This window comes from Punica granatum, chromosome 3, assembly GCF_007655135.1.
Source record: "Punica granatum isolate Tunisia-2019 chromosome 3, ASM765513v2, whole genome shotgun sequence".
Classification (NCBI taxonomy): domain Eukaryota; kingdom Viridiplantae; phylum Streptophyta; class Magnoliopsida; order Myrtales; family Lythraceae; genus Punica; species Punica granatum.
In genome coordinates this window covers 1,496,675-1,521,097 of record NC_045129.1, presented here as the reverse complement: position 1 = coordinate 1,521,097, position 24,423 = coordinate 1,496,675, and the positions used below count along the sequence as shown (strand labels likewise).

Genomic DNA, 24,423 nt, shown 5'->3' with positions numbered 1-24,423 from the left:
AACTACTTATGTAAATTAATTATATTTGGTTCTGTCATTACTAAAACACTGGGTGTTTAGCTATTGTTTTGGGTTCTCTAGCTTTAGAGTGATAGACATATATTGCTTGTGATGAGAATTTCTATTTGAGGGATTGATTCTTTGGGTTAGTTGTTGGGGTTTGCTCATTGTATATAGAATTTGATCAATCAATAGAGACACGTATACTTTTTTTCGGTAGTAATAGAGACATACTCATCCAAAAGGGGGAAAGGAAAAAGTTTAGACGATTTACCAAATTAGCAAATTGTGAAAGTGCATGTGAAATTTCATTGAGGGAATATGTTGAAGGCAAAAGTCAACATTTTTTTGGGTAAAAAATTATCAGAAATAATACCTTCGTAGTTCCAAAAAATTGAGTATTAAAAGTTATTCATCCTCTCAATAAGTGTGTTTTCTAAGAGTATTTAAATTTGCGTTCTCCATTTTATGGATTGAAATTGCTTACCATTTAATCAACACTTTGCTGGAACAAAAGTTAACTTTAATTCATGAACTTGGCACACAAACACGGAACATATATGCATTGGACATGGCAACCCATAATCGAAAATACAAGAGGAGGGGAAGAAGAAATGAAAAGCCCAAACCCAAAATGCAACCCAAATTAATTTACTTGGATAAATTACAAAACATCTATACGTGAGCCCTCATATATGGTATGGCGATTGAAACCGTAGTTACTTTTTATACAACCGATCAGACCCTCTCCTCCGCCTGCATGGACCCATTGCCCATTTTATTATTCTCCATCTCTACCACCGGTTTGAGGTTGACCTGTGGCTTGTACCAAACTGCACAAACGAGGTAGGCCACAAAGTTTATCAGGCTTAGGATAGCCAAAAGGCCGTAGAAGAGATCGAGCCGCCCGAAGTTAATGTTGTCAGCAAGCCACCCCTGCCGTCCTCTAGTTCTCGTGACCTGCATATATATAGCGATCAATCCGTATTACCAAAACATGTCAATACAATATGCATGATGATAGAGTATATATCTTGTGAATCAAATTCAATATAAATGTAGAGCTAGCGCAATACGCATTCGAATTCCAGCAGTTTTATATATTACCCGCTTCACGATGGAGACGAGGAAGCTGCTGATGAAGAAACCAAGGGAGAGAGTCGTGAGGAACAGGCCAGTGCTCATCGTCTTCATGCCCTTCGGGGATTGGGTTATGAAGAAGTCGAGCTGGCCAGTGTATATGAAGGCCTCGCCGGCACCAACCAGGAAGAACTGCGGGATCAAGTAGAATACACTCACTGGAAGGGTTGGGGTTGTTGGGCCTGCGGCTTTAGCAACCGAGAGCCGCTTTCGCTCGATCAAGGCAGAGGCTGCCATTCCAAAAGTAGAAAGGACCAGCCCTAAGGCAATTCTCTGCAGGTTGGTGAAACCTGCGCGATGACACGTGAGAATTGTATTATTAGTTATCATTGATGTGTATGCCATGTAGATAGATGTATGTGTATATATATATATATATCTCTAAATATTTTTATATGTAGTAGTTCTACCTGGCTTCCCCTTCCATTTCTTCCAGAAGGGCATAATGACTCTGTCGTATACGCCTAATGAGATCAAGATGGCGGCAACAAAAAAGACGGTCAGCGACCCAGCCGGGATCATGAAGCCTCCAATGGTCCTCTCCATGGTGGAGGCCTGCTCGACCGAGAATGTTATCATTTGCGCATAGGTCGTCCAGAATATAATGGTCGTGGCCCAAATAGGCAATAGTTTCACCATCATTTTCACTTCCTCAACTCTCGTCACAGAACTTAGCCTCCAGGGGTTTGGTGGCATTGAGACGGCAGCACCATTGGCTCCTGGGAAATCCCCCTCCACCACGACTGCAGCGCGGTCCAAGCACCTGTATAGTACAATTTATTCGTATGACACCAAAATCTAAAGTGTGAACAAGAGTAGCCAGCTAGGTGCGGTAGTTGATGGAAGACAGGAGGAACGTACCGGAACTGATCAGTATGCAGAATCCTTGAGGACTCAGGGGCATCTTCATACAAGTACCCTATGCTCGATGGGAACTCGACGTTCCTCTTCTTGAAGGAAGCCACAAGGACCTGAAAGATGTGAACTATGGGGCTCCCCACGCTCTTCTTGTACCTATACCTCTTTGTCCCCGAGAGGAAGATCAAAATTGCGCTGAACATGGAGACTGAGCAGATCCCATAGGCCCAGCTCCTGCCTACCTCGTCCTGAATATACACTAGCACTGTGACTGCCAACAGAGTTCCGGTGCTGATGAAGAAAAAAAACCGGTTGAAGAAATAGGCCATCTGGGCCTTCTCCTTTGGGTCATTCCCATCAAACTGATCGGTCCCAAACCCGGAGACGCTCGACTTAAGCCCACCAGTCCCAAGGGCGATGAGGTAGAGGGACAGATAGAGGATCCCCATCTGTAAGCCGGTTGCTTGGTGACATGATGTTTGGTGAGGTCGGCATGGTGGTGGTCGGAGCTGTGGCAGTTTGGTTGATACTGCTAACATGCCCGTCCCCTACAAAGTAGAATATCATGTCACCAACTTTGATATATCATTTCATAAGACAAACAATTACTTTGGCGAAAATCATTAAACACACAAATATAGTCTTGCATTTAAATTGAACGCACATGAACTTATATCAACTGGTGCAGCTATTTATATTGTTGTAAATTGAACTTTAGCAGACCTTATAACCACGTGTGCAATCTATAAGGTACTCATTTAACCTTTCATGATTTCCTTAATTATTTTGTTGAAACAAATGTTTCAAGTTGATGGCCGAAAAAAAGAAAAAAATGTTTCAAGTAACTGTATGTCTAGGGTCTACTTTTTTTGTCACAAAGAAGGCCCATAGGTCTAGTATAATGAAATAAAATTAGTCCTATTGAGTATCGAACCTAAAATTTCTTGGTTATAAGGTGAAGGTACGAGTAACTGCGGTTCATCCTCTTTTCATAGGTCTAGGGTCTACTTAATTAAGCAATAATTACGAGCGGAGAGACTCACCAAAGTTTGGATTAGGGAAAAAATAGCGATGGTCTTATACCGGCCGAGAAAAGAGTCAGCGAGGAAACCACCGAGCAAGCAAAGCAAAAACGAGGTGCCCATGAAATCAGTGACAATATTTGCGGACGTTGCACTAGGAAGGTGCATCGTCCCGATCAAGTATGTCACCAGGTTCACTGCTATTCCCATCGTTGACAGCCTCTCGCATATCTCAATCCCTGGGAGATAATGAACCAAAAATGAACTAACCAGGTAAATTAATCTGATGACTATATACTATGACGAGCACGTAACATATTTCATTGGGCATTGACTATCGAGGCATGAATTGATCTATCAGTCGGAACATTCTTAAATATCATATATGACGTTAGTCGAAAGCCGTAAATCCCAACTTATATGTCGTTGTTCTTATCATATAGAATAAGTTCCATAATGGAGGCATCATTAATTCCTGGAGATTCCTTTATATATACGGGCAACAGTGTTTGCACATACACATTTTATTCTCACAAAAAACTTATTTTTATCTATGTAATATCTTACGAGTATATATATGGAGGAATCTTTTATGATGAAGAGCTGACGTCCACAATAAAAGAGAGAAATTATTAACTGATTGTCAACTACCAATTCAACTAAATATAACTACTAATTATTAAAGTCGTATTGCGGTGCTAGCTGGGACGGTTTTATTGCCACGCAGCTTGCCCATGGAAATGTCATTCTAAAATGGCTTAAATTCACCTTATAATACGATATTTTAAAAATTTTCACCACATAACACATTTCGTATTAGTTTCATCATTAAGCACAATATTTTAAATTTTTTCATAACATAGCACAATAAATAATAATTTCACCATATAACATGAAATTTTGAAATTTTTTCACCACACAGTACGAGGTTAGTTTTTTGTCAATTTTTTTGCTATATGGTAAAAGAATTTCAAAATTTTGTGCTGAAAGACGAAATTAATCCGATATGTATTGTGTGGTGAAAATTTTTAAAATATCATGCTATACTGTCCGAAATTGTTCTGTTATAGAGAAACACGAATCAATTATCGAGGAAAGCACTAAGGAAAATAATGTCTCACACGGAAAAGTGGAACCAGAAAAAGTAAGAAAACAAAGGTTGAAAGTGAACTGAAGCTAGCTTTGCAGGTATCTTGAGCTACAGCTTTCCATTGCTACGGAACATATATATATAGTATGCAGTGAGAATCGGTAAACAGGGAACACATCATAATATCATAATATCTAACTTGCATTTTAACACTACTAAAGGAAAACTAGACTTGACGGGATAATCAAGTTAACCATATAGAGTATATCATGATCTCATCGAATAATATGATATTATATAAAGTCAAAGTTTTCATATACTATGAAATTGCGATCCGATTTTTCATTTTTTGAAATAGTTAGAATATGTTCATAGAATTACTCCTCACATGACATCCATGAAAATTATACACACACATATATATATAGATACTGAAGAATATGGCCCCCACTCCAAATTCTTTCTGTGAGGGGAAACTAAAGTTGGGAAATGTCCAAAAATCCCATTGTTTAGCCACATGGCCTCGAAGCCCAGCAAAAGAGAGGCTGGCACAAAAGGTTTTGTACGTGCATGAGACAAAACAGTGAGATTTGCATATCTCCCGAAATATTCATTCATCTCTTAAAGCAACAAGATTTAGGAATAATGCCGTTCAACTAATTAAGAAGCTAAAAAAAGAACCGAAAACCAACGAAAATCAAGGATGTGCTAAGCCAGGTACTTAATTATCAAGCAAGGAGGATATATACATATATATATATATATATACATGCTATCACTGTTCTTCCTTTTCGAATAAATTCCCCATGGATTCGAACATACTGGATAAGATAAATTCGCATGATTCGATGATAACTTGATATTCCCGACTCTAGCATGGGAAGAATATTTGCCTTATCCCTCTGATCCCATCACCAAGAAAGAATTTTTTAGGAGAAAACAAAAATAAGAGAAGATGGGAAAAGAAGAAATGGAAGAAGTAGAAAATGACGTGACTTTTATCATCCCTTTACCAAGTATATGGACTTAAGAGCAATGAGACCCACCCCCTAATGGCCTTTTCACAGCTTTGAAGACTGGAGGCGACAGCTTATGAATCAGAAGGGGTGAATCATATTAGACACATCGATCTGGCCAAAAAACCGTATTAGACTCATCATTTGACTGATTGAAAACAAGAATCCTTTCATCCACTAAGGATGTAGAAGTTGGCACGTATCGATGCTGGATTGGCCAAACTGCCCCATAATCTGTCTTCTATGAATTAATCACTAAATTAGAGAAGAGAGTGTTGCTAGCCGAGAGGAATTCAAGTGGGTAATTACTTTGTTGACTTCTAATTAATCTATTCTTTCCCAACTTATTGTTGCATATAATAAACGGAACCCCATGCATATGTGCGATATGGTTAGCTTAGTAACATAGCATCAGTCAAGCTCAGCAACCTCATGGTATCTGTCCTAAAATGGAAACCAAGTTTGCACCGACTTATATATGCTCGTGATTAATAGATGAACATATATATGCTCTCTTGGAAGTCTCCCACGCATCACATCATAAGGCAGCTATAATATGAAATAATAATTAGACATGTAAGCCAAGATACGGGACCAAACCATGAAACGCATATTTGGGATGGTATTGGTATATATATTGGTTCTGCACGAGTGAATATATATATATATGGCAACTGCTTGCACAAACTGAGCTTGAGCAAGCATGCATTGGTCCGGATGGAAATGAGTCATGTATGGCTATGAAAATTAAACATCCAATATAAGCGAAAGCAGAAGAAGATTAATGCACGCTATAAAATATATATGTTGAATAATGAGATGTAGAGGGCAGACCAAGAATGAGAGCAGCAGGAACCCAACCCCCAGTTCTGGCCTTATCAGCAGGGAACCCTTTGTAGTCCACAGCATCCGCCACCGCCCAACTCATCTTCTCCGATGTCTGAGGAATCATATCCACAAACCAATCATTGTCATGAAAATCATATACTGTACCGTCTTATTACTCAATTCAAGTACGTAGCGAGAGAGAGAAGCTAGCTAGAGAGAAAACAACAATGACCATTGAAGGGAAGACCAGCTAGCTGCTATAGCTCCTTATGATGATGATGGTTGTGTTGATTTGAAGAAGTTATGTGTGTGTATTTCCCGAAACTCACAACTCATTGGGGACATGGGAGCTTATCCTTTTATAGGCAGAGGTCGAGAGAGAGGATCTCTCTTTCATGACTCCCCTACTCTTTAATTAATTCACTCAACGTAAAGTGACCCTTCCACTATGAAATTGAGACATCTCTCTCTCTCTCTCTCTCTCTCTCTCTCTCTCTCTCTCTCTCTACTCTCTCTCTATCTCTCTCTCTCTCTCTCTCTTTCTACTCTCTCATTCCATGGTAGCTCCTCAAAAAAGGTAGTAGAGAGATTAGGCTTATCAACTTTTTGGAGGGGAACTTGGGAAGTTTCTAGGGGGCAAAAATTAAATTAAGGTTTTGGTTTCTTTGTTTTTTTTTTCCCATTTAGTTAGAAATATTTGAGGGGCAATTTGAATTTTTTAAAAGAACATTTCAAAGGTGATATTGATTGGGAGGTGATAACAAGCTATATAGGGAATCTTGAACATGCAATATGACATACATATGCGTACAAGGGTGTAGCATTTTTATTGGCTCTTCTGCATCATATCGCCTTTTTATTCAACGATGAAAATATATCCGACTATTATTCTTATTTGTCAAATGAATTTGGAAGAACCTTCACGGTTTCCTCTTATTTTCATTAAAAAATATAGAAAAAGATACATGTAAAAATGGCTTTGTTCTTTCGTGAGACTTTATGCATGGTTTTCTATTCAATCAAGTTAAGAAATTAAAGGGAAAACACGGCTATTTCTCCTCCTCAGAAGGGGAGCACATGCACATGATCCAAGGAAAAAGAGAATTGATTCAATTTCTTTGGGTAATTGATTCTTTTTTTTTATCAAAAGGAACTTTCTTGAAAATTCTATGATACATACACCCAAAGTGCATGTATGGTACATAAAAGGATTTACTTGAAAAAATTCATGTAAATTACTTATAACTCAAGTAAATTATGTAAAAGACAAGTAAATTACTTGAGATTAAGTAATTTACTTGAAAATATTTAAATAATTTATTTGCATGTATCATATATTTATTTTTAACTATATGTATCATAGATCAATTAACCCGAACTTTTTTCAAAAAAATATTTAAATAATTTACTTGCATGTATCATATATTTATTTTTAACTATATGTATGATAGACCAATTAACCCGAACTTTTTTCAATAAGTATTCCAAAAATAGAATCCGAAAACTCCTCCACATATGTTGAGATACGTTATCCCACATCGAAAAATTGAGAAAGAAACCACAAGCCTATACGAGAATTGGGTCCAGTAACCTATTAGCTTAAGCTTTTGGGTTGCAGATGGGCTCAAGTCCGTGTAGGCCCAAGTGGGAATTTTACATGGTATCATAGCGGGTTATGCTTCCGCGAGCTCATGTGGTCTCACACCACGCCAGATTCGATTTCGAGGTAGCCAATAGTGCGTCTCATGTTAATCAGGTCCAAGAGTGGTCCAGTCCAGTTCCGAGGTAGCTGAAGGTGCACCTCTAGTTAGGCTCAGTGTGGAGCTCGAGGCTAGTTTGGTATTTGTCCCCCCTTGCCCGAGCACGGAAGAGGATGCCCGGCTCGGATCAATTGTTAAGGGCGGATGTTTAAGGCACGTGGCACGTGTTGGACCACACGTTGCCACTTGAGGGCGGGTGTTGAGATACGTTATCCCACATCGAAAAATTAAGAAAGAAACCACAAGTTTATATGAGGCTTGGGTCCAGTAACCTATTAGCTTAAGCTTTTGGGTTGCAGATGGGCTCAAATCTTGTAGGCTCAAGTGGGAATTTTACAACATATATGCTGCCTTTTTATTTCGAGGATGCAAATTGGTTCGATCGGTGATGAAGATTGTGAACCACAGTTTAATTTGATTTGCTAGCTACCCTTGCTAGTGCTTTTGTTACCCCACCAAAACAAAAAACGATAGTTTATGCCGCCATACAAAAATGTGATCGATTCGATCCATCCCCACATACAAAAACGACCAATGGAATCGCGCGCACTTCGTCCAAATGATTTTCACAAATTATATATCACAACAATCCGACCTCCGCCATAATCTTATCTATATATAGTAACTTCATGTAAAAAGGGTTGTCAATTCAAACAGCGGAAACAAAACCAAGAGGAGTAACAAATTCTCCATTCATAAATTACCATGCTAATGAATGGCCCGGTCAATCAATTTAATGTAGATATGTTGGTGTTAGGAATGATGATGATTTTTTTTTTCAATAAGGGAGGCTCATGAATCTAGTATAAGAATAAGAATTAAAACTAGAAAAATAGGCACATAATGTTTTACTTATGAAAATTAAATACAGGATCTCTTGATTTCGAATTGGCGCATTGTGCCATTGTACCACCTCTTCCTCTAAATAATGAGGATTTAGACCGGCTAGCATGGGAGACAAATAGCGTGCGCTGCTATTAATTTTTCATCGAATTTTTCCATCATTAAAGGAAAACTTGGTAACCTATTTTTGCCATGCTTGCAAATTGATTAATTGACAAACTGCTTTCTGCTCCAAGCAGTTGAAGCCTACCCATAACATTATTATAGGGCTAAGCTCGACCTTATATTTGATCGGTCACATAATCAGCATCGAAATTACTAAAGGGCATAGAACGGAGATTGATCACTGCAATTTTTTGCCCTTTTGTCTTTCCCGTTTCTAGATAGTAATTGAGAACATGATTATAAAATGTAATAATATGCGTTTTTCAGACAAATTAAGTTAACCATGAGGGATATTATAATATATAATATGCATAATCATATATATACCAAATCGCCGATTGAGTGCTACTCGAAAATAATTTAAAGAACCTTTTGAAGTCTCATTAATTAATCTAATCAAATCACTCGTTCCCACCCAATTATTCGACGGGATGTTCAGAAAAAATCAATAAAATATATTCATGAAGCTAAGAGTGATCAAAGTTAGTGGAACAACATTTTTCAAACCAATAATGTGGGAAGATTCGGCATACTATCCGTTGACTATCACAGACACATCATAGAACGATCGATGTGTCTACCACCCCCTACATACTTCAGTAGGGTCAAGGGAAAGTTGACCATTTCATTGAGATCAAAGCTTTTGTGTGTGTGTGTGTGTGTGTGTGTTCATGTACAAATCATGCTTTTCCCTTGCATTATTACTCCGTTGCCTCTACGCATGTGACCTGCACGTGAATTATACATGTATGTGTGTGTGTGTGTATACAACTGATCTTAACTTTTTAATGGTCACTCATAGATGTGTAGAAAACTCACATCGAGTGTATATAGTTGTTACGAACACTATTAATCCTTGCCCATGTCGCAGTTTCCAAGTTATCTAGTTCATACTTCAATTGTGCCATCCTCAGATGGCCGATGATCACTTGAATTCTTAGGTGAATTAATTTATTTCTGTCATTAGTTTGCAATTAGACTTGGTAGAAATTCGAAAAACTTGATCTAAACATTCAATGGATGTTATTCATTCATTATACATAAGTAACATCCAATTAGAATATTTGAAAGTGCGAATCTATGGTCCCAAATTTTCATTTACATGTATTTTAATGATTTGTTACTCATTTCAAGAGGCTATATTCACCCATTATTTGCCGGGGCTAAATATTCAGATTCTTCCCCTAGTCAGCCATCTATGGTACATTAGTTTCCACAAATTAAGACTTGCTTGTAGACTGTCTCCATTGAGCTATATGGAGCATGGACAACGACACATCAATGTTAAAAAACTTGAAAGATACATTTAACACATAGACAGAAACGATTTACTACAAATGGAAAATTTAATTTTGCCAGTCTGTGACTTGTTATTTAGCTAGTGATCCTTTTCCAGGCCGACCCGAGTGGATTTTGTGGTGTGGTCACAGGGCTCGTAAGACGTAGGACTCACACTCGACAGCAAATTGGTTTGGTATATTTAACAGGAGGTTCATTGTTATCACCGTACAAAGACACACGATTTGTGTTGCATGTAAAAAAATTCAGCATCTTTTCTCATTAGCATTGATCTTTTAAAACAATCGCATCAAAAACTAACACAGTCGATCGATCGCCACTGTAAATGTACGGTAAAATTTTAGTCGAGGGTCCAGCACCTAAGCTGTGGTGCACCTCTCATTTGGCACGTGCCGGGGAGGAGTAATCACTTGCACCTGCGCACGTACCAACAGACGGGGGCCACGGATGGGTGGTTATGGTCCATCCAAATCCACCGGCCATTAGGGCAACATGCAACATGGAAAAGCGAGTAATAGTGCAGTACTTCCCACTCCATAGTAGGAGGTGAGGGTGGACCCCGCCAAATATACCCTTCCAGCCAATTTTTTCCCAGAACCTCTTCATTATTATCGTTCATCTGATCTCCCCCCAGTCCACTACTTAAGATTGAATTATTTCATATGAAACAGAGGAAGAAAAAGAAGAGTTTATGGAGCTCGCGAGTTCTTATAATAATAGCATATTCGTATATAATCCCCTTTTGACTCTTAACATGTGATATCACATCAATCACATACACAACCACTTGTTAAATTTCTGGGGTTATGGATCAATTTTGTGTTTTCTTTTTTCAGTCAAATCACGGACATTCTCAATTTATTAGTCGAGACAAATTTTATTCAAGAATCATCAAGTGTTTTCAATAAATTCAGAACTCCTACAAAGTAAATTAGTTCATATTTAAAAACTCAATTTCCCATCAAATGGCGTGCTCGTGATTTTGATTTAGGAAGTGAAGGATATCCCCAGGGTGCCGACATTGGGACCAAGTTAAATTTTAGAAATGGTTATATAATATTTATATACTTGTACTCGGAAGCTAAATCATGGAAACGTTTAGATAATCATATTTTTATAAAACAATTATCTCTTCTAAAAACCAGAGAACAATATGTTATCATCATAGGTTATCCTATCTGGATGTTGTTCTCCAAGTTGCAAATCTTATCATAATGAAAATAAGTGGCTAGCTCTCTCCCTACACACAAAGAGACATAATATACAATTTTCTTATTTTTTTGCTTTTATTTGGGGTTAATAATTAAAACTCAAGAAAAAGAGAGGCTCTGATCTTTTACTGTTGCAAGGTATGGGCTGCTTTCCCCCCCTTGAAGTGCTTGTCTTACTATTTATATAACCCCAAAATGCTGAGTAAATTAAAGGACAGGGTTTCGCTTTTACTGCAGGAAGGAACACTTTTTGCATGTCCGTGATAGAATGTGCTCTGGTCCGACCGTATATTTCAACCAAAAAAAAAAACATAGATCGGTGAGTGATAGTCTTGGGCAAATTTGTTGGAATAATCCTAAAGTTGTCCCATGACACATTGTAAACGTTCAAAAAGCGGGGTGGCCTCTCCCATTATTCTCTTTATGGGGAATATTGTGAACAACCCTTTATAAGTAGATGCGATCGATCTATTTCTACTCGTCAAATGTTCAATACGAAGAACTGTGTCTCAGCTCATTTTCTTTCGGCCAAAAGTATTTTCGGTTTTTAGCAACGCTGAAACTAGGAGTTGATATTTCTAGCTTGCCGGAAAACATTGGACTGTACGTATAATGCGCCCCCTTTTCACAGTTTGAAGGTTTAATTTGCCCGTTACAGTTATCAACAGCTAATTACATGATTAACTTGCCTATGGTTTCAGTATGTGTATTCATGAAAAACAACTTAGTTTAGTTACGAACAATTATTATGCGACAGCCTGCGTGCCCCCTTCCCACTTTACAGAAGAGCTAGTTCCACAAACTGTATTCTTTTTCTTCTTCTTTGTCATGATGATACAAAGAAAAATCCACCGATCCAATACGCATAATACCTATATCTATATCTATATCTATATCTATATCTATATCTATATTATATATAATAGTATGAGGAGGTTCTCCAATTTTCATTATTCCGAACATACTTTAGTACTCTAGTGACTTTTCGTTACACCTTTTTAGATTCGTTGCTTTTTGTTGTATACTTTCATAATGCTTATATTTAATTTTTTTTCTCTTTTCATTAATTTTTGATATTTTTTCCTTTTACATCTATTTCAACCAAGTAAGTCTCTATTACAAGTACGTTTGTCCTATTTTTTTCTTATCGATTTATAATTTCAAAACGTTATTATATCATATGTTTGTTACCTAACGATTTTACACAATCTTCGTTTCTTGGACCCTTTTACGTTTTCAATGACAAAAAATAAAAGTATGAGGTATTTCTCCAACTATTCTTCTTATTTTTTTCTTATTTAAATAATGGTAGTACAAATTTGCTTCTTTATATAATGAACAAAACTAAATTAATTCTTTACGCCATTTTACCTTCTGGAAAATGTCAATATATTCAAATAATACAAGGAAAACAATTTTCAAGTGGCCTTTGCATCCCCTAGGGCTAAATAAAATTCATACATCACTTAATTTTATATTTTTATTCGAAAATTATATCTTCTTTAATATAATATAAAACTGTAAAAATTAGATCAGAAAAATAAAGAGAAAGTTATAATTTAATAAGAAGATTAGTTAAATTAGTATAAAAAAATGTAATTATCAAATACTATTTCATATTTGGTTAAATAATTTTATGGTAAAAGGATGTAATTACTAAAGAGATGTAACTATTGAAAAATGTGCATTTATTTATGCTATATATACCTTTCAATTTTCAAATAGACATAGAAAAATCATTTTAACTCATTTCTTCCTCTAAAACTTTTCTCCTTGATAGTTTCATTATAAAGTCTCAAAAGATTCTCGATGTTGTTACCCGAAAATCTTAGGGTGTGTTTGTTTTTAAAAAAATTTTCAACTCAACTCAACTCCACTCAACTTATCTTTAATTCAACATCACAATCATTACTTTTTTCATTTTTAAATTTTTTTTAACCATTCAATTCAATTTTTAATATTAAATTCTCTCAACTATTCGTTACTTTTTCACATTTCAACAACACAATCATTACTTAATCATTACTTTCTCTCAATTATTTATTACTTTTTCACACTTTTTCTTATAATTCAATAATACAATCATTACAAACCAATTAAAATCAAAACTCAACTCAATTCAACTCTAAATCCAAACGCACTCTTAATGTTCTCGTTCTTATATTTCAAAAGGAATGTCATCACTTATAAAATATCTATTCACTTATAATTTATAGTCTTTATGGGTCTTTATTAGAGAATATCATATGTTGTTCTTAATAGATTTTACCTTTTTCTAGGATATCATATGTTTCTCTCTATGTTAAGAGATATTATTTGATTATCTTTTAGCGTTTTCTTTTTAATTTTTTCTTCATAATCTTGCTCATGTCTTCATAGAAAGTTGAAAATTGAGTGGTAAGGGCCTTTGGCCAACAACCACCACTCGCTGCCGATCTCGCCAAGGGCGATGGTGCCCTTCGACGAACCACCATGGCTCGATCTGCTTTTCTCTTTCATTTTTCAAATTCCGTAAATTTGCTCTTTATGTGTATACATATATAACTATTCTGATTTTTTTAGAATTTATAGATTTAGGTTTAACTTTTGTAACAAAAAAAAATTAAAATATTATAAAGGTTTTATAAAAATATTAACAAATGTTATGTCTCGTTTATACAAAATAAACATTTTGATTTGAAAGAAAAAATATTTCAAATATCTTTTAGGTACTTATTCCAAATAAAAGAAGAAATTAACATTATATGTGATTTACAGATAAAAGAAGATTAGTAATAATTATTCATTACTTTCGAAATAATTTTTTATGAAGAATTAGAATTATAAGCAATTAGACAATCTTTTTTTGATATTCTGCTTTTCTCATTTTCCTTTAACAATGTTCACTCTTTTTGTTCTTTATTAGCATGATTTTAATCATGTATTCAGCTAAGGCTTTTTACATTAATTCGTTATTGCTCACATTTTATTTTTACGTATTTTAAAATTTATTATGTGTGTAATACAACAAGAATATTAACTTACTAGTGTCTTAAAATGAATATTTATTACAGTTTTTTTTTCTATTAAACATTAGAATGGAAATTTTTTTCTTCTTTTGTTTCAACTAACTACCTCAAAATTCCAATAAATGTTCAATAGTTTGGGAATGTGAAATATTAAAAGATGATACCTTGACTTCTTATATTAATCTTAATTTTTTAAAGGAAAATTGAGTTAATTATGGCAAAAAATTGAATTAATTATTTATAATTATTGATATTAAATTATGTATATCTAAATAAAAAATTATCAACATACACTAATGATACTAAGTAGTTCATATTTATTGATTTGGTACCTTTAAACCAACTAATAAGATTATTATTATGTCTTACCACTTAATCAAGAAACCTTTCAAAAGTCAAGCATGTATAGATTCACTTATTATATATATATATATATATATAACTAATATAAAACTATAGATATATTAACGGATTATTTTTCGAATTTTCGTAATTTCACTTTTGTCATTTCAATATATCTAGTCACATTTTTTTTTCCATCTCATAAGTTTTTGAGGTATATTTAGATAATTTTTACACTATCAATATACCTATATATATATTTTATTTCATTTCATACATTTAGACTATTTTTATTATTTGATGTATAGAGACTAATTTTATTTGTGACTATACAATTTCGATTTATTTAGAAATTATCTTATTAGTACCATTGATCACATTATTTAATTTCCTTATAATTTAATATCTTTCTTAATTAATCCTGCTTAACAGATTGACGTTGAAAAAGGTTTGTCTCAAGAAGTTATTGAGGTGTTCTTACCTCGTCATATGACATGAAGAAACACCAATTGAATTGCATGAAATAGATAAATTTATACTAATCACTCGGATAATTAACATAATTATTTTTTATTAAATAATTATTATTGATTTTTTTTCACCACGTCAGTATGAGATAGAATTATATTTTCTCGTTTTCTCTCACCATCTTTGGTTGGAATTATCCCAAACCAAAATACATCATGAGCTTGCTCCGATGATAGCTTTTAGTAAATTAGTCGATATTTTATACAAGTACGACGTGTAACAAATATTTAAATAAGAAATTACAAACAGTGATATATGTTAGACGAATAAACACATTTTTAAATTGTATTACTGAATAAACACATCCATTTTTTGCTTTGACTTCCCATATTCTACTTAAATAAAATAAGTAACTCTTAACATTTTTTTCTGAGAGTTGAGTGTTTTCTATCATTTTATATATTTTTATACATATCATTTACTATATGTTTTGATTAATTTTTAGTTATCTATGTAATATTTTATTTAAACATAAAAACTAATGGATGAAATACCTTGAAATATAATCAAAATCAAAACGTCTTTGGAAATATATTACCATTTGAAAATGAATAATATAAAATTTCTACATTCATGTACGTAGTAACAAATATTTTATTTTAAAATTTGGCAAATATTATATCAAATTACATTATCTTCACGCTCAACGCATTTGGTTATTTTAATAGTACGTGTATGTATATATATATATGAACTTTAGGGGTCAGTCCACGTTAATTCAAGCAATTGCACTCTAGTCTCTATTAATTAGCTAGATTAATGCCCACTTAGTTTATGTACACCTCTCATTACATCCTAGTATAGATACACCCGGTTATTGTTCCTTGTACGTACTTCATTCTCATACCCCGTGATATAGATCATTAACAGGAAGCAAGGACCTGGCAAACGATAAAGGGTTAGCGATACGTTGTACTAGAATTTGGTATATAGCTCTTCAGTGCAAATCAAATTGTAATAAGATACACGAACATAAGTATGTACACAAGAATCAGCTTGTAATAAGCTTTTCTGTGCGCGATGAAGAATTTTAAACTAACAGCGATCAATGGTATAGTACAAAAGCACTTGTTTTGAACACTAGTGGCTGGCCGCCTTGTGCATATATGATATCTCTACATCATCAGTCGATATCTCTAGAAAATCGATAAAATGAGATTAAAATACGACAAAAACTAATAAAAAGTATACCTTTCAATCCACCGAAAAGAATATATATATATATATATATATATATACACCTTTCATTTGACTTACGCACATACATACTCTATTAATACGATGAAGACTTCTTTCCAAGTGTTAGATTAATTTATTTACAATAAGTTTCTTTTGCGTATAAATCTCGATCGCACCATGAATTATTTATTATGAGAGAATCGTGAGCATGCCCGACACTGTATAGTTCTTAATAACAATATGTTTCATGTCATGAAAAATTACCAGCAGCATTAATTATTATTAATTAAGAATGTCCTGTTGGAGATAAGATATGTATTTGCGCACTAAGCCACTAACATAATTTGTCGTAAAGATAATTGTCTGATGTTGTTTCTTGCCATCTTTGCTACATTTGTGTAGGGTAATGCTGGCTAGCAAACTAAATTAGATATATATAAATATATTTAGATGTATATGATTGAGTTAAATGGCTATATATATATATATATATGCATTACAGCAGCGTGCAATCTCCACATACATATAAATGTTTAGAATAGAGAAAAAGAACTTCAATTAAATCATTTGCTTGCTTTTCATTAACATATTATTAGGACCATTTTTCCGCTGAAAAAGGTCAAATTGGGGTTGATCAGATGCTCGGGCAGCTGACATCTGGATTATTCCATCTTCATCTATTGTGGGGTTAGATATTATTGAACTTTTCACGGGTAGCTACGCTTCAAAAATGTTGTGCTTCAAAAGCTCAATAATCCTCATAAGGTGATTTCTTTTGGGACTTTATAAAAGTTTATTTGCTCTGTCTTGATTTAGTTATTTTAATTAAGGAGGTCCTCCACTAGATCTTTTACTTTAGCTAAGGAAGTCCTTTTCTTTTTTTTAATATGAATTCTAGCAAGAATAATCTCGAGTAAAAGGTACACATAAGGTTAGGATGTTCACCAAATCAACACTATTGTAAAGTCGAACAATTTTGGCATGTAATATAAATTAATTAAGTAGATACGCAACCGGTGAGAGCGCAATAATACCCAGCTGCGTGGCTATAGTCGTGGCGGAAGACTACCGAGCAACAACGATCAACGACATTAGTTATCCTTCATGCATGGTATGCATCCACATATATAATACATGGAGAGTCAGCTGGGCCGACCACACAATTGGAGTTGCCGAGCGCGGGGCTCGTCATGATTTTGATTCCGGCCACAGACGGTTGCATATATACATATATTCATAATCGATGTCATATATGGAGTTATATTAAGTCAAATATATATATAGATAATATATAGAGCATGGGAAACATTAAAAATAAGTTTTGAGTCATGGGTCAAGATGATTTTTTTTTTCTTGATTATAAAGGAGGCTCATGAGCTTAGTACACTAATACACGGAGAATCCGTAACTAAGATCACATACCTCAACTGGCCCAACCACAATTGGAGTTACCAAGCATGGGCTTGTCATAATTTTGATTCCGGCTACAGTACAGTTGCATATGTACAGTATACATAATCGATGTCATATATGGAGTTATATTAAGTCAAATATATATAGAGCATGGGACACATTAAAAATAAGTTTTGAGTCATGGGTCAAGATGAATTTTTTTTTCTCGATTACAAGGGTGACTCATGGGCCTAGTATACTAATACACAGAGAGTCCATGGCAAAGATCACGTGTGTCGGCTGGGCCAACCACAATAGGAGTTGCCAAGCATGGGGCTAGTCATGATTTTGATTCCAGCCACAATACGGTTGCATATATGCATATATACATAATTGATGTCATATAGAGTTATATTAAGTCAAATATATATAGAGCATGGGACGCATTAAATATAAGTTTCGCGTGATGGATCGAGATGATTTTTTTTCCTCAATTACAAAGGAGGCTCATAGACTTAGTATACTAAAATAAAAATCTAATATCTTAATAAAAAAAATATGGATAGTTCCACAACAAATATCGAACTTGGAACCTATTAATCATATTTGTAGAGATGGCTTTTGTGCATGTATTTACTACGTACAATACTGAACGTAACCGTCAAGCTAGAACTCGCTTTTTTTGGTGCATTCAACATACCAATGGCTGGATGTTTTCGTGGCATTCCTGTCTGTATTGAGGATCTGTCAATTTTCTTTTCCCTCCCTTAACCTCTTCCCCACACACACATACACATATTTTTAACTTGCATATCCATCTCAACGTAGTAACTGAAACAAATCCTCCATGCAACATCAATCATCTCATCCTATTCACGAGGTAGTTTTTAGAAGTTTTTGAATTATTTGTATTACAAGTAAAATTTACACCTCCAAAGTATTGGAGTAATTTGTCAACTATATCACTTCTCGCGATTCTGTCCATTTATATAATTACAATAAATATCTCTCTCTTATTTATTTATTTATTTGTTTGTTTAATTTTGGATGGGCGTGGGAACGGTAGGTAAATGACCCTTTTCCTTTTTAAAGGTAGAACTTTGTGATTGAACGACGGTAGTCATTTTCCATTTGAACTCTTCCCGTTATCGTTTTGTCCATATGGATGATCTCAATGAGAACCATAGACTACTTTAAGTTTATTAGTTTAAGTAATAGCCCAATAGTGTACCGTATGTTGAAGCACGACTGGGCCTGTGCCTCCCACTATGGAGAAAAACATATACAAACATGACTTCAATCTCATCCGAATCCGAACATAAATATTTATCATTAGAGATAGCGCATCATTTGTGATAACATTGCAATTCGAAACCACGAGGAGGATTGTGCTTCTAGAACAGGGTCCCATCTATGGTCAGCAGGAACGCATAGTCTCTGGTTTTACAAATTAAATCGAGACTTTACGTATCATCTTCAAAAGCTTAGGAAGAGAGTTTCTTTAAGATAATGTTTATTGAGGAAAAACAAACATACATGGAGACAAAATGATAGGAATATAGGAAAATACCATCAGTTCTTCTGGAATTCAATTCTGACCGGTAAATTTCCTCGGTAGTGGCGGTAGTTTTTCTGAACCATCAATTCTGACCTCCATGCCATTCAGATCCTCTAGTCTAAATATCCTTCGCATTACCAATGTGAATTGGTTCAAGCAATTTGAAATTTGTTCCGTTTAAATAAGGTCTCGGATTCAAGTCTTTATAAATGCAGAAAATCCATGTTGAGAAAACTTTACCCTTAGTGAGCCGACCTGACTCGACCGGATTAGTCATACTCAATTGGGCTTTACAGATACCAGAGTTTACACCGAAAAAAAAAATCATTTACATCAGTCTGAGTCTCCAAACCTTTCACTCTAGAACTCCACATTTTCCGCCATTGTCTGAATATTCTTTAAGCTCCATGGACAGCAAAAGATCCAATAAGGGGGTCACTACTCTGCTCAACAATGGCAAAAGACTAATGTAAACAAGTTACAAAATTTACACTTTTTTATTTCTTGTTTTAATTTAATTTTTCATAGTAATTGAGTTATGTATAATCTACCGGGAAGTCATTCATTATATCTATTTGATTTCATTAAAGATTTGAGATTCTTCTCAAAATTTTTGCTTCTTTAGCAACCTTATAAATAAATTGCTACTTGAAGATGTTAAAGTAAAATTATGTTGTATCACTTTGTGGCCACCCATCAACATGAATTTTTGTTAACTTCTCTGATTGAAATTTCATGGAGCTTGGAGAATATTGGAGAAGAGGATAACGAATGTACAAAGAAGTTTAGAAATTTTGTATATTTTACACATTGTTTGTGATCATTTCTCATTTAAATTGTAACTAGCCCGTCATCCAGCGCGTTGCGCTGGCGATTTTGTGTAGTCACTTTTAGATAGATAATATACTTTATGCTGTCATTTTAGAAAGCACGTTAGAATTGTATTGTGTATCATATGATGCAAAAAGGCCTAGTTAAGTAAATTTGTTGGACTTGTGCACCGTGAAAACATAAATTAAATAACGTTGCGTTAAGCTACGTACAACTCATTTCGATTACCCATCGAATATAAAGTAATTCTATGCAGCATCCATTTGATAAATAATACCAATACGTCTCGTTATTTGATTAAGAGAGAGGGAGATGTAAGCAGACCGTTTGAAGCTTTTGCAGTGAGTATGGGATTGATTGAGATTGTGGTGATCGATGAGATATTTTCTATTAAATGGAACAACTCAAGACACTCACCAAGAAGAGTTGTGGGTTTTCCACATCTAACCGAGAGGTTAGGATTTTTAAATAAAACTATCATGATCCTTCCTTTTATATATATATATATATATTAAATATATATATAGATTATTATAGAAAATCAATACTCTACGTATGATAACATTAATTTGTAAAGATAAAATTAAATTAAAATTAATGGTATTAGTTCTTGGGATGGAAATGACAAATATCACAACAATAGAAACCACTTATGAAAAATTAATTTCCACGGATGTTGTACGATGTAAAAATCTTTTTTTTTTCCCTAGAACTCCCTCAAGACTGTGCACCAACAATATTTGCAACACTCCATCTGCTCCCTCATCTCCTTTTCTTCTTCTCTCTGTATATCACTTTAGATCTCAACTTGCTATCCTTTGATGTTAAAAGTTCATTTTTCAACAGTATTTTTATTTAATTATTTATTTTTGCGGCAGTGGATTTTTTTATTGCTTTTCTTTAGTATCATTAATTAAATATTTTACACATATATATTCATGTAATGTGTCAAGAAATAAACAATAGCTAAAGTAATATTTATTTGATAGGTTAGCACGTAGTGCTGGTCTAGATCTATGAGTCAAATATAAAATATGGACACGTTAAAAATAAGTTTCTTAAGTTACGGGTCGAAATGGCTTTATTATAATGCAAGTTTACTCCTTGAACTTGACTCTTAAGTGCTCGCGCTTTTGGTACATTCAACCTGCCAATGGCTAGATATTTTTGAGGCATCCTTTCTAAAGTATCATTCAGTTTTCTTTTCCCTCCACTACCCTTTCCCAATAATTCTATTTTTATGGAATCGTGAGATGTTTTCAATTTATTAACTGAAATTAAATCTCATTTTACTATCAAGTTAACCATGTTCATTATGTGCTTTCTATAAGGTTTTTTGAACCTCTTTTATTACAGATAAAGTCCACAACATGTAATACATTTTACTAATACAGTACTTCTCGTGATTTCTTTCGTCCATGATCGCTCCTATATTTATTGATCTACGAACTTTTTTGATGGGCGTGGGAAAGGTATGTAAGTGACCTTTTTTTTTGGGGGGGGTAAGGGAGTGACCCTTTTTTCTTTATAAAGACAGGAGCACTTTTGTTGATTGTTAATGGAAAGTTATCTTCCACTCGAACTCTCCCAGTTTGTTGTTTTGCCCATGTGTAAGATCTCAATGAAGACCGGGGACTACTTTGAAGTTCAAAAATATAATATATATATATATATATATATAACATTACAATATCGTGTACTGTATATGTGACAACCAGCTGAAATTCTATACAGTACACGACACCGTAATATATAAGACAAATCCCGGCTGGTTGTCACATATATATCGTGCACATATATATATATATATATATATATATAGAAGATATATGTTCTCTGCTTCCCAACAAAGAGAACTCAAACATATATGTATTTATATATATATAAGAGATAAATCTCATCCGAATCGGAACAAATTATTGTTAGGGATATAGCGCATTGTGATAACTCTGCGACTCGAAACTAGCCGGATTCCGTCGATGGTTAATGAAATATCTGAATATATATCTTGGGAACAACGTGTCTTTTACGTACTTCAGAGAAAAAAACATGGTGCCAAATGATAGGATCCTAATGCTTTATTTAGGCTCTATCTCATTTTTGCATGTGGACCAGAGGAAAATGACCATAATGATCTTCATATATATCCTTATCTGGAAGATTATAATTTATCAGACAAAGCAATTCTTCTGGAATTCATCCTATAAAAGAAAGTTGAAGAAATACGATGAACATGAAAAGCATCATGAAAAGGCTTGTTTGATTTCAAAGTAGGATTTTAAAATCCTACTTTAACTTAATTCTACTTACAACAAAATAAAATAATTTATACAAAGTCAAAGGGTGTGCCCCATTTATATCACTCTTTTTCCACAACAAAACAAAATAACTCATATAAAGTCAAATGGTATGCCCCATTTATACCACTCTTTTTCAAAATCAAAATCTGATTTTAAAATTTTACTTTGAAACCAAACGCAGCAAAAAATATTGATGAGCACTAAAAGGGTGAAAAGGATATTAGCAGCCCTTTCATGTATATATACTAGTAAGATAACCATCGTGTGCGACATGTCTTTCACACGAAGATAAGGTAATTTTATACAATTATTTTGCATATTCTTAAAATAAATATTGGTTTACATAATATACATACATATATATATATATATATATATATTTTTCATCCTTCAAATGATAATATATTTCCTATCACCTTTTGATTTAGATTAGATTTCAATCTTATCTATTAGTTTTTAATACTTAATTTAAAACTTATAAATAGTAATGAAAAGTAAATCAAACCATATAGGGAGCAAATGATATCCATAAATAAATACAAAATAATAGAAAATACTATTAAAAGTAGGTTTTACGCAGGTAAAAGGAAGATTTTTGTGTATAACTAGCGATGAACTCACTTATTAGAAAAATGTGAAAGCTGTTTTTTTTTATTAATCAACCCAGATTATCATTAGTAAAATGTGGCTACAAAAGTCATATAGAGTCAATATAACATAGAATCAGCAACAAAGAAGAAAACATGAAGAGGAGTGACAGTAGGAAAAGTAAAGCCAACAATAAAGAACTTCAAGCCAAGCAACAAAATCATGGTTTCTCTTAACGCCAGATTTAGCTAACCAGTCAACTACAACGTTTCATTCCCTGAAAGTGTGCTGAAACCTAATACGATTGAAGTGAAGAGAGAAAAGATGAATGTCAATGAAGATCTAACGGTTTTTCCATGGATCACCCGATCCCTTTTGTATCCAACCAACAACAGTTGAAGAGGCCGATTCGATAATAAGAGAGGAACCAGATATCACCTAATGAGAACTCAAAGATGAAGAGCTTGCTTTATGGCAAGTAGTTCTGCGAGATTGGAATCTATGATTCCAGTCGGGGCAGTAAAAAGGCAAATAAAGGAACCATCTAAGTTGCGTGAGACTCCGTCAATTCCTGAGGGGCTCGGTTTTCCAATGGATGAGCCATCAGTATCCCATTTGAGCCATCACACCAGAGGAGCTATCCAGCATACGCGAGGTCCCGAGGGTCTTGAGTTGGACCATCTGCGAACAACCTCTGAGGATCATCGAATCTCTTATATTAGGCCGAGCACATTTCTTATTCATGTCCATATCAGCTAGTATAAAAAAGTCGAAAATTAATATGTTGTGATCCGTATCGTAATAATCATTATAGTTTATAGATAAAGCTAAAAGAATTATGAGAATTTAAAAAGAAAAACATAGAAAATAAAAGATGTGAGCGGCATGATTCGAACATGCGCATACAGAGCCCACATGATTTCTAGTCATGCCCGATAATTACTCCGACGCGCCCACTTGATATAATGACTACGTTATTTGATTGGGTTTCTACAATGGATCATCATAAGCAAAAACAATAAGGGAATTTATTGGATTGACAATTGCAGTTATATAATAACTTTAATGATAAGATATTTTGATAGTTTAACTCACTAGCATTTTATATAAACCTCGTCATTTTAATTGTATTTTATTTTTATTCTATAGAGAATTATCTACCTTTGCACAGGACATTATACGAAAATGTAAGTTTTTTCTTGAGTGACTATCATTGTCGTTCTCCACTTATTCATTAGTAACCGTTTTTGCCCATGACATATTTTTGTCTAACATTTATACCATTCCGTTAACTTCTGTAATGGAAAATTCATGGACGGCGTTATGTTTTCCGTCACAAAAGGTTATAAATGTTAAACGGAATGCCAACGTTTGGAGCTAATTAGTAACAAAAATATGTCATGGGCAAAAACGATTACTAATGAATAAGTGGAGGGCAATAGTGATAGTATACTCTTTTTTTTTC

The 24,423-nt window shown here is 34.2% G+C and overlaps 1 protein-coding gene across 2 annotated transcripts; it reads right to left on the bottom strand.

Moving 5' to 3' along the window:
* Positions 1 to 506: 506 nt before the first annotated feature.
* On the bottom strand, positions 507 to 6,438 carry LOC116201795 (protein NRT1/ PTR FAMILY 6.2). Of its 2 annotated transcripts, XM_031533200.1 has the most exons (7): positions 6,187 to 6,433; positions 5,961 to 6,066; positions 3,042 to 3,259; positions 2,002 to 2,546; positions 1,551 to 1,903; positions 1,108 to 1,430; positions 507 to 960 (listed from the first exon to the last, which is right to left on the bottom strand). In XM_031533200.1, exons 1-7 carry the CDS (start codon positions 6,187 to 6,189, stop codon positions 739 to 741), a joined length of 1,770 nt encoding a protein of 589 aa, XP_031389060.1. In that variant the 5' UTR covers positions 6,190 to 6,433; the 3' UTR covers positions 507 to 738. The 2 variants fall into 2 exon arrangements, with proteins under 2 accessions (XP_031389060.1, XP_031389062.1); XM_031533202.1 differs by lacking the exon at positions 3,042 to 3,259 and having other exon boundaries at positions 6,187 to 6,438.
* Between the last annotated feature and the right edge of the window lie 17,985 nt (positions 6,439 to 24,423).

Bases quoted from the DNA above. Each gene is read 5' to 3' on its own strand.
- LOC116201795 (XM_031533200.1), bottom strand. The intron at 1,904-2,001 runs GTACGTTCCTCC...TGTACTATACAG, and splicing joins CTGCATACTGATCAGTTCCG to GTGCTTGGACCGCGCTGCAG. The intron at 1,431-1,550 runs GTAGAACTACTA...GTCATCGCGCAG, and splicing joins GAAATGGAAGGGGAAGCCAG to GTTTCACCAACCTGCAGAGA.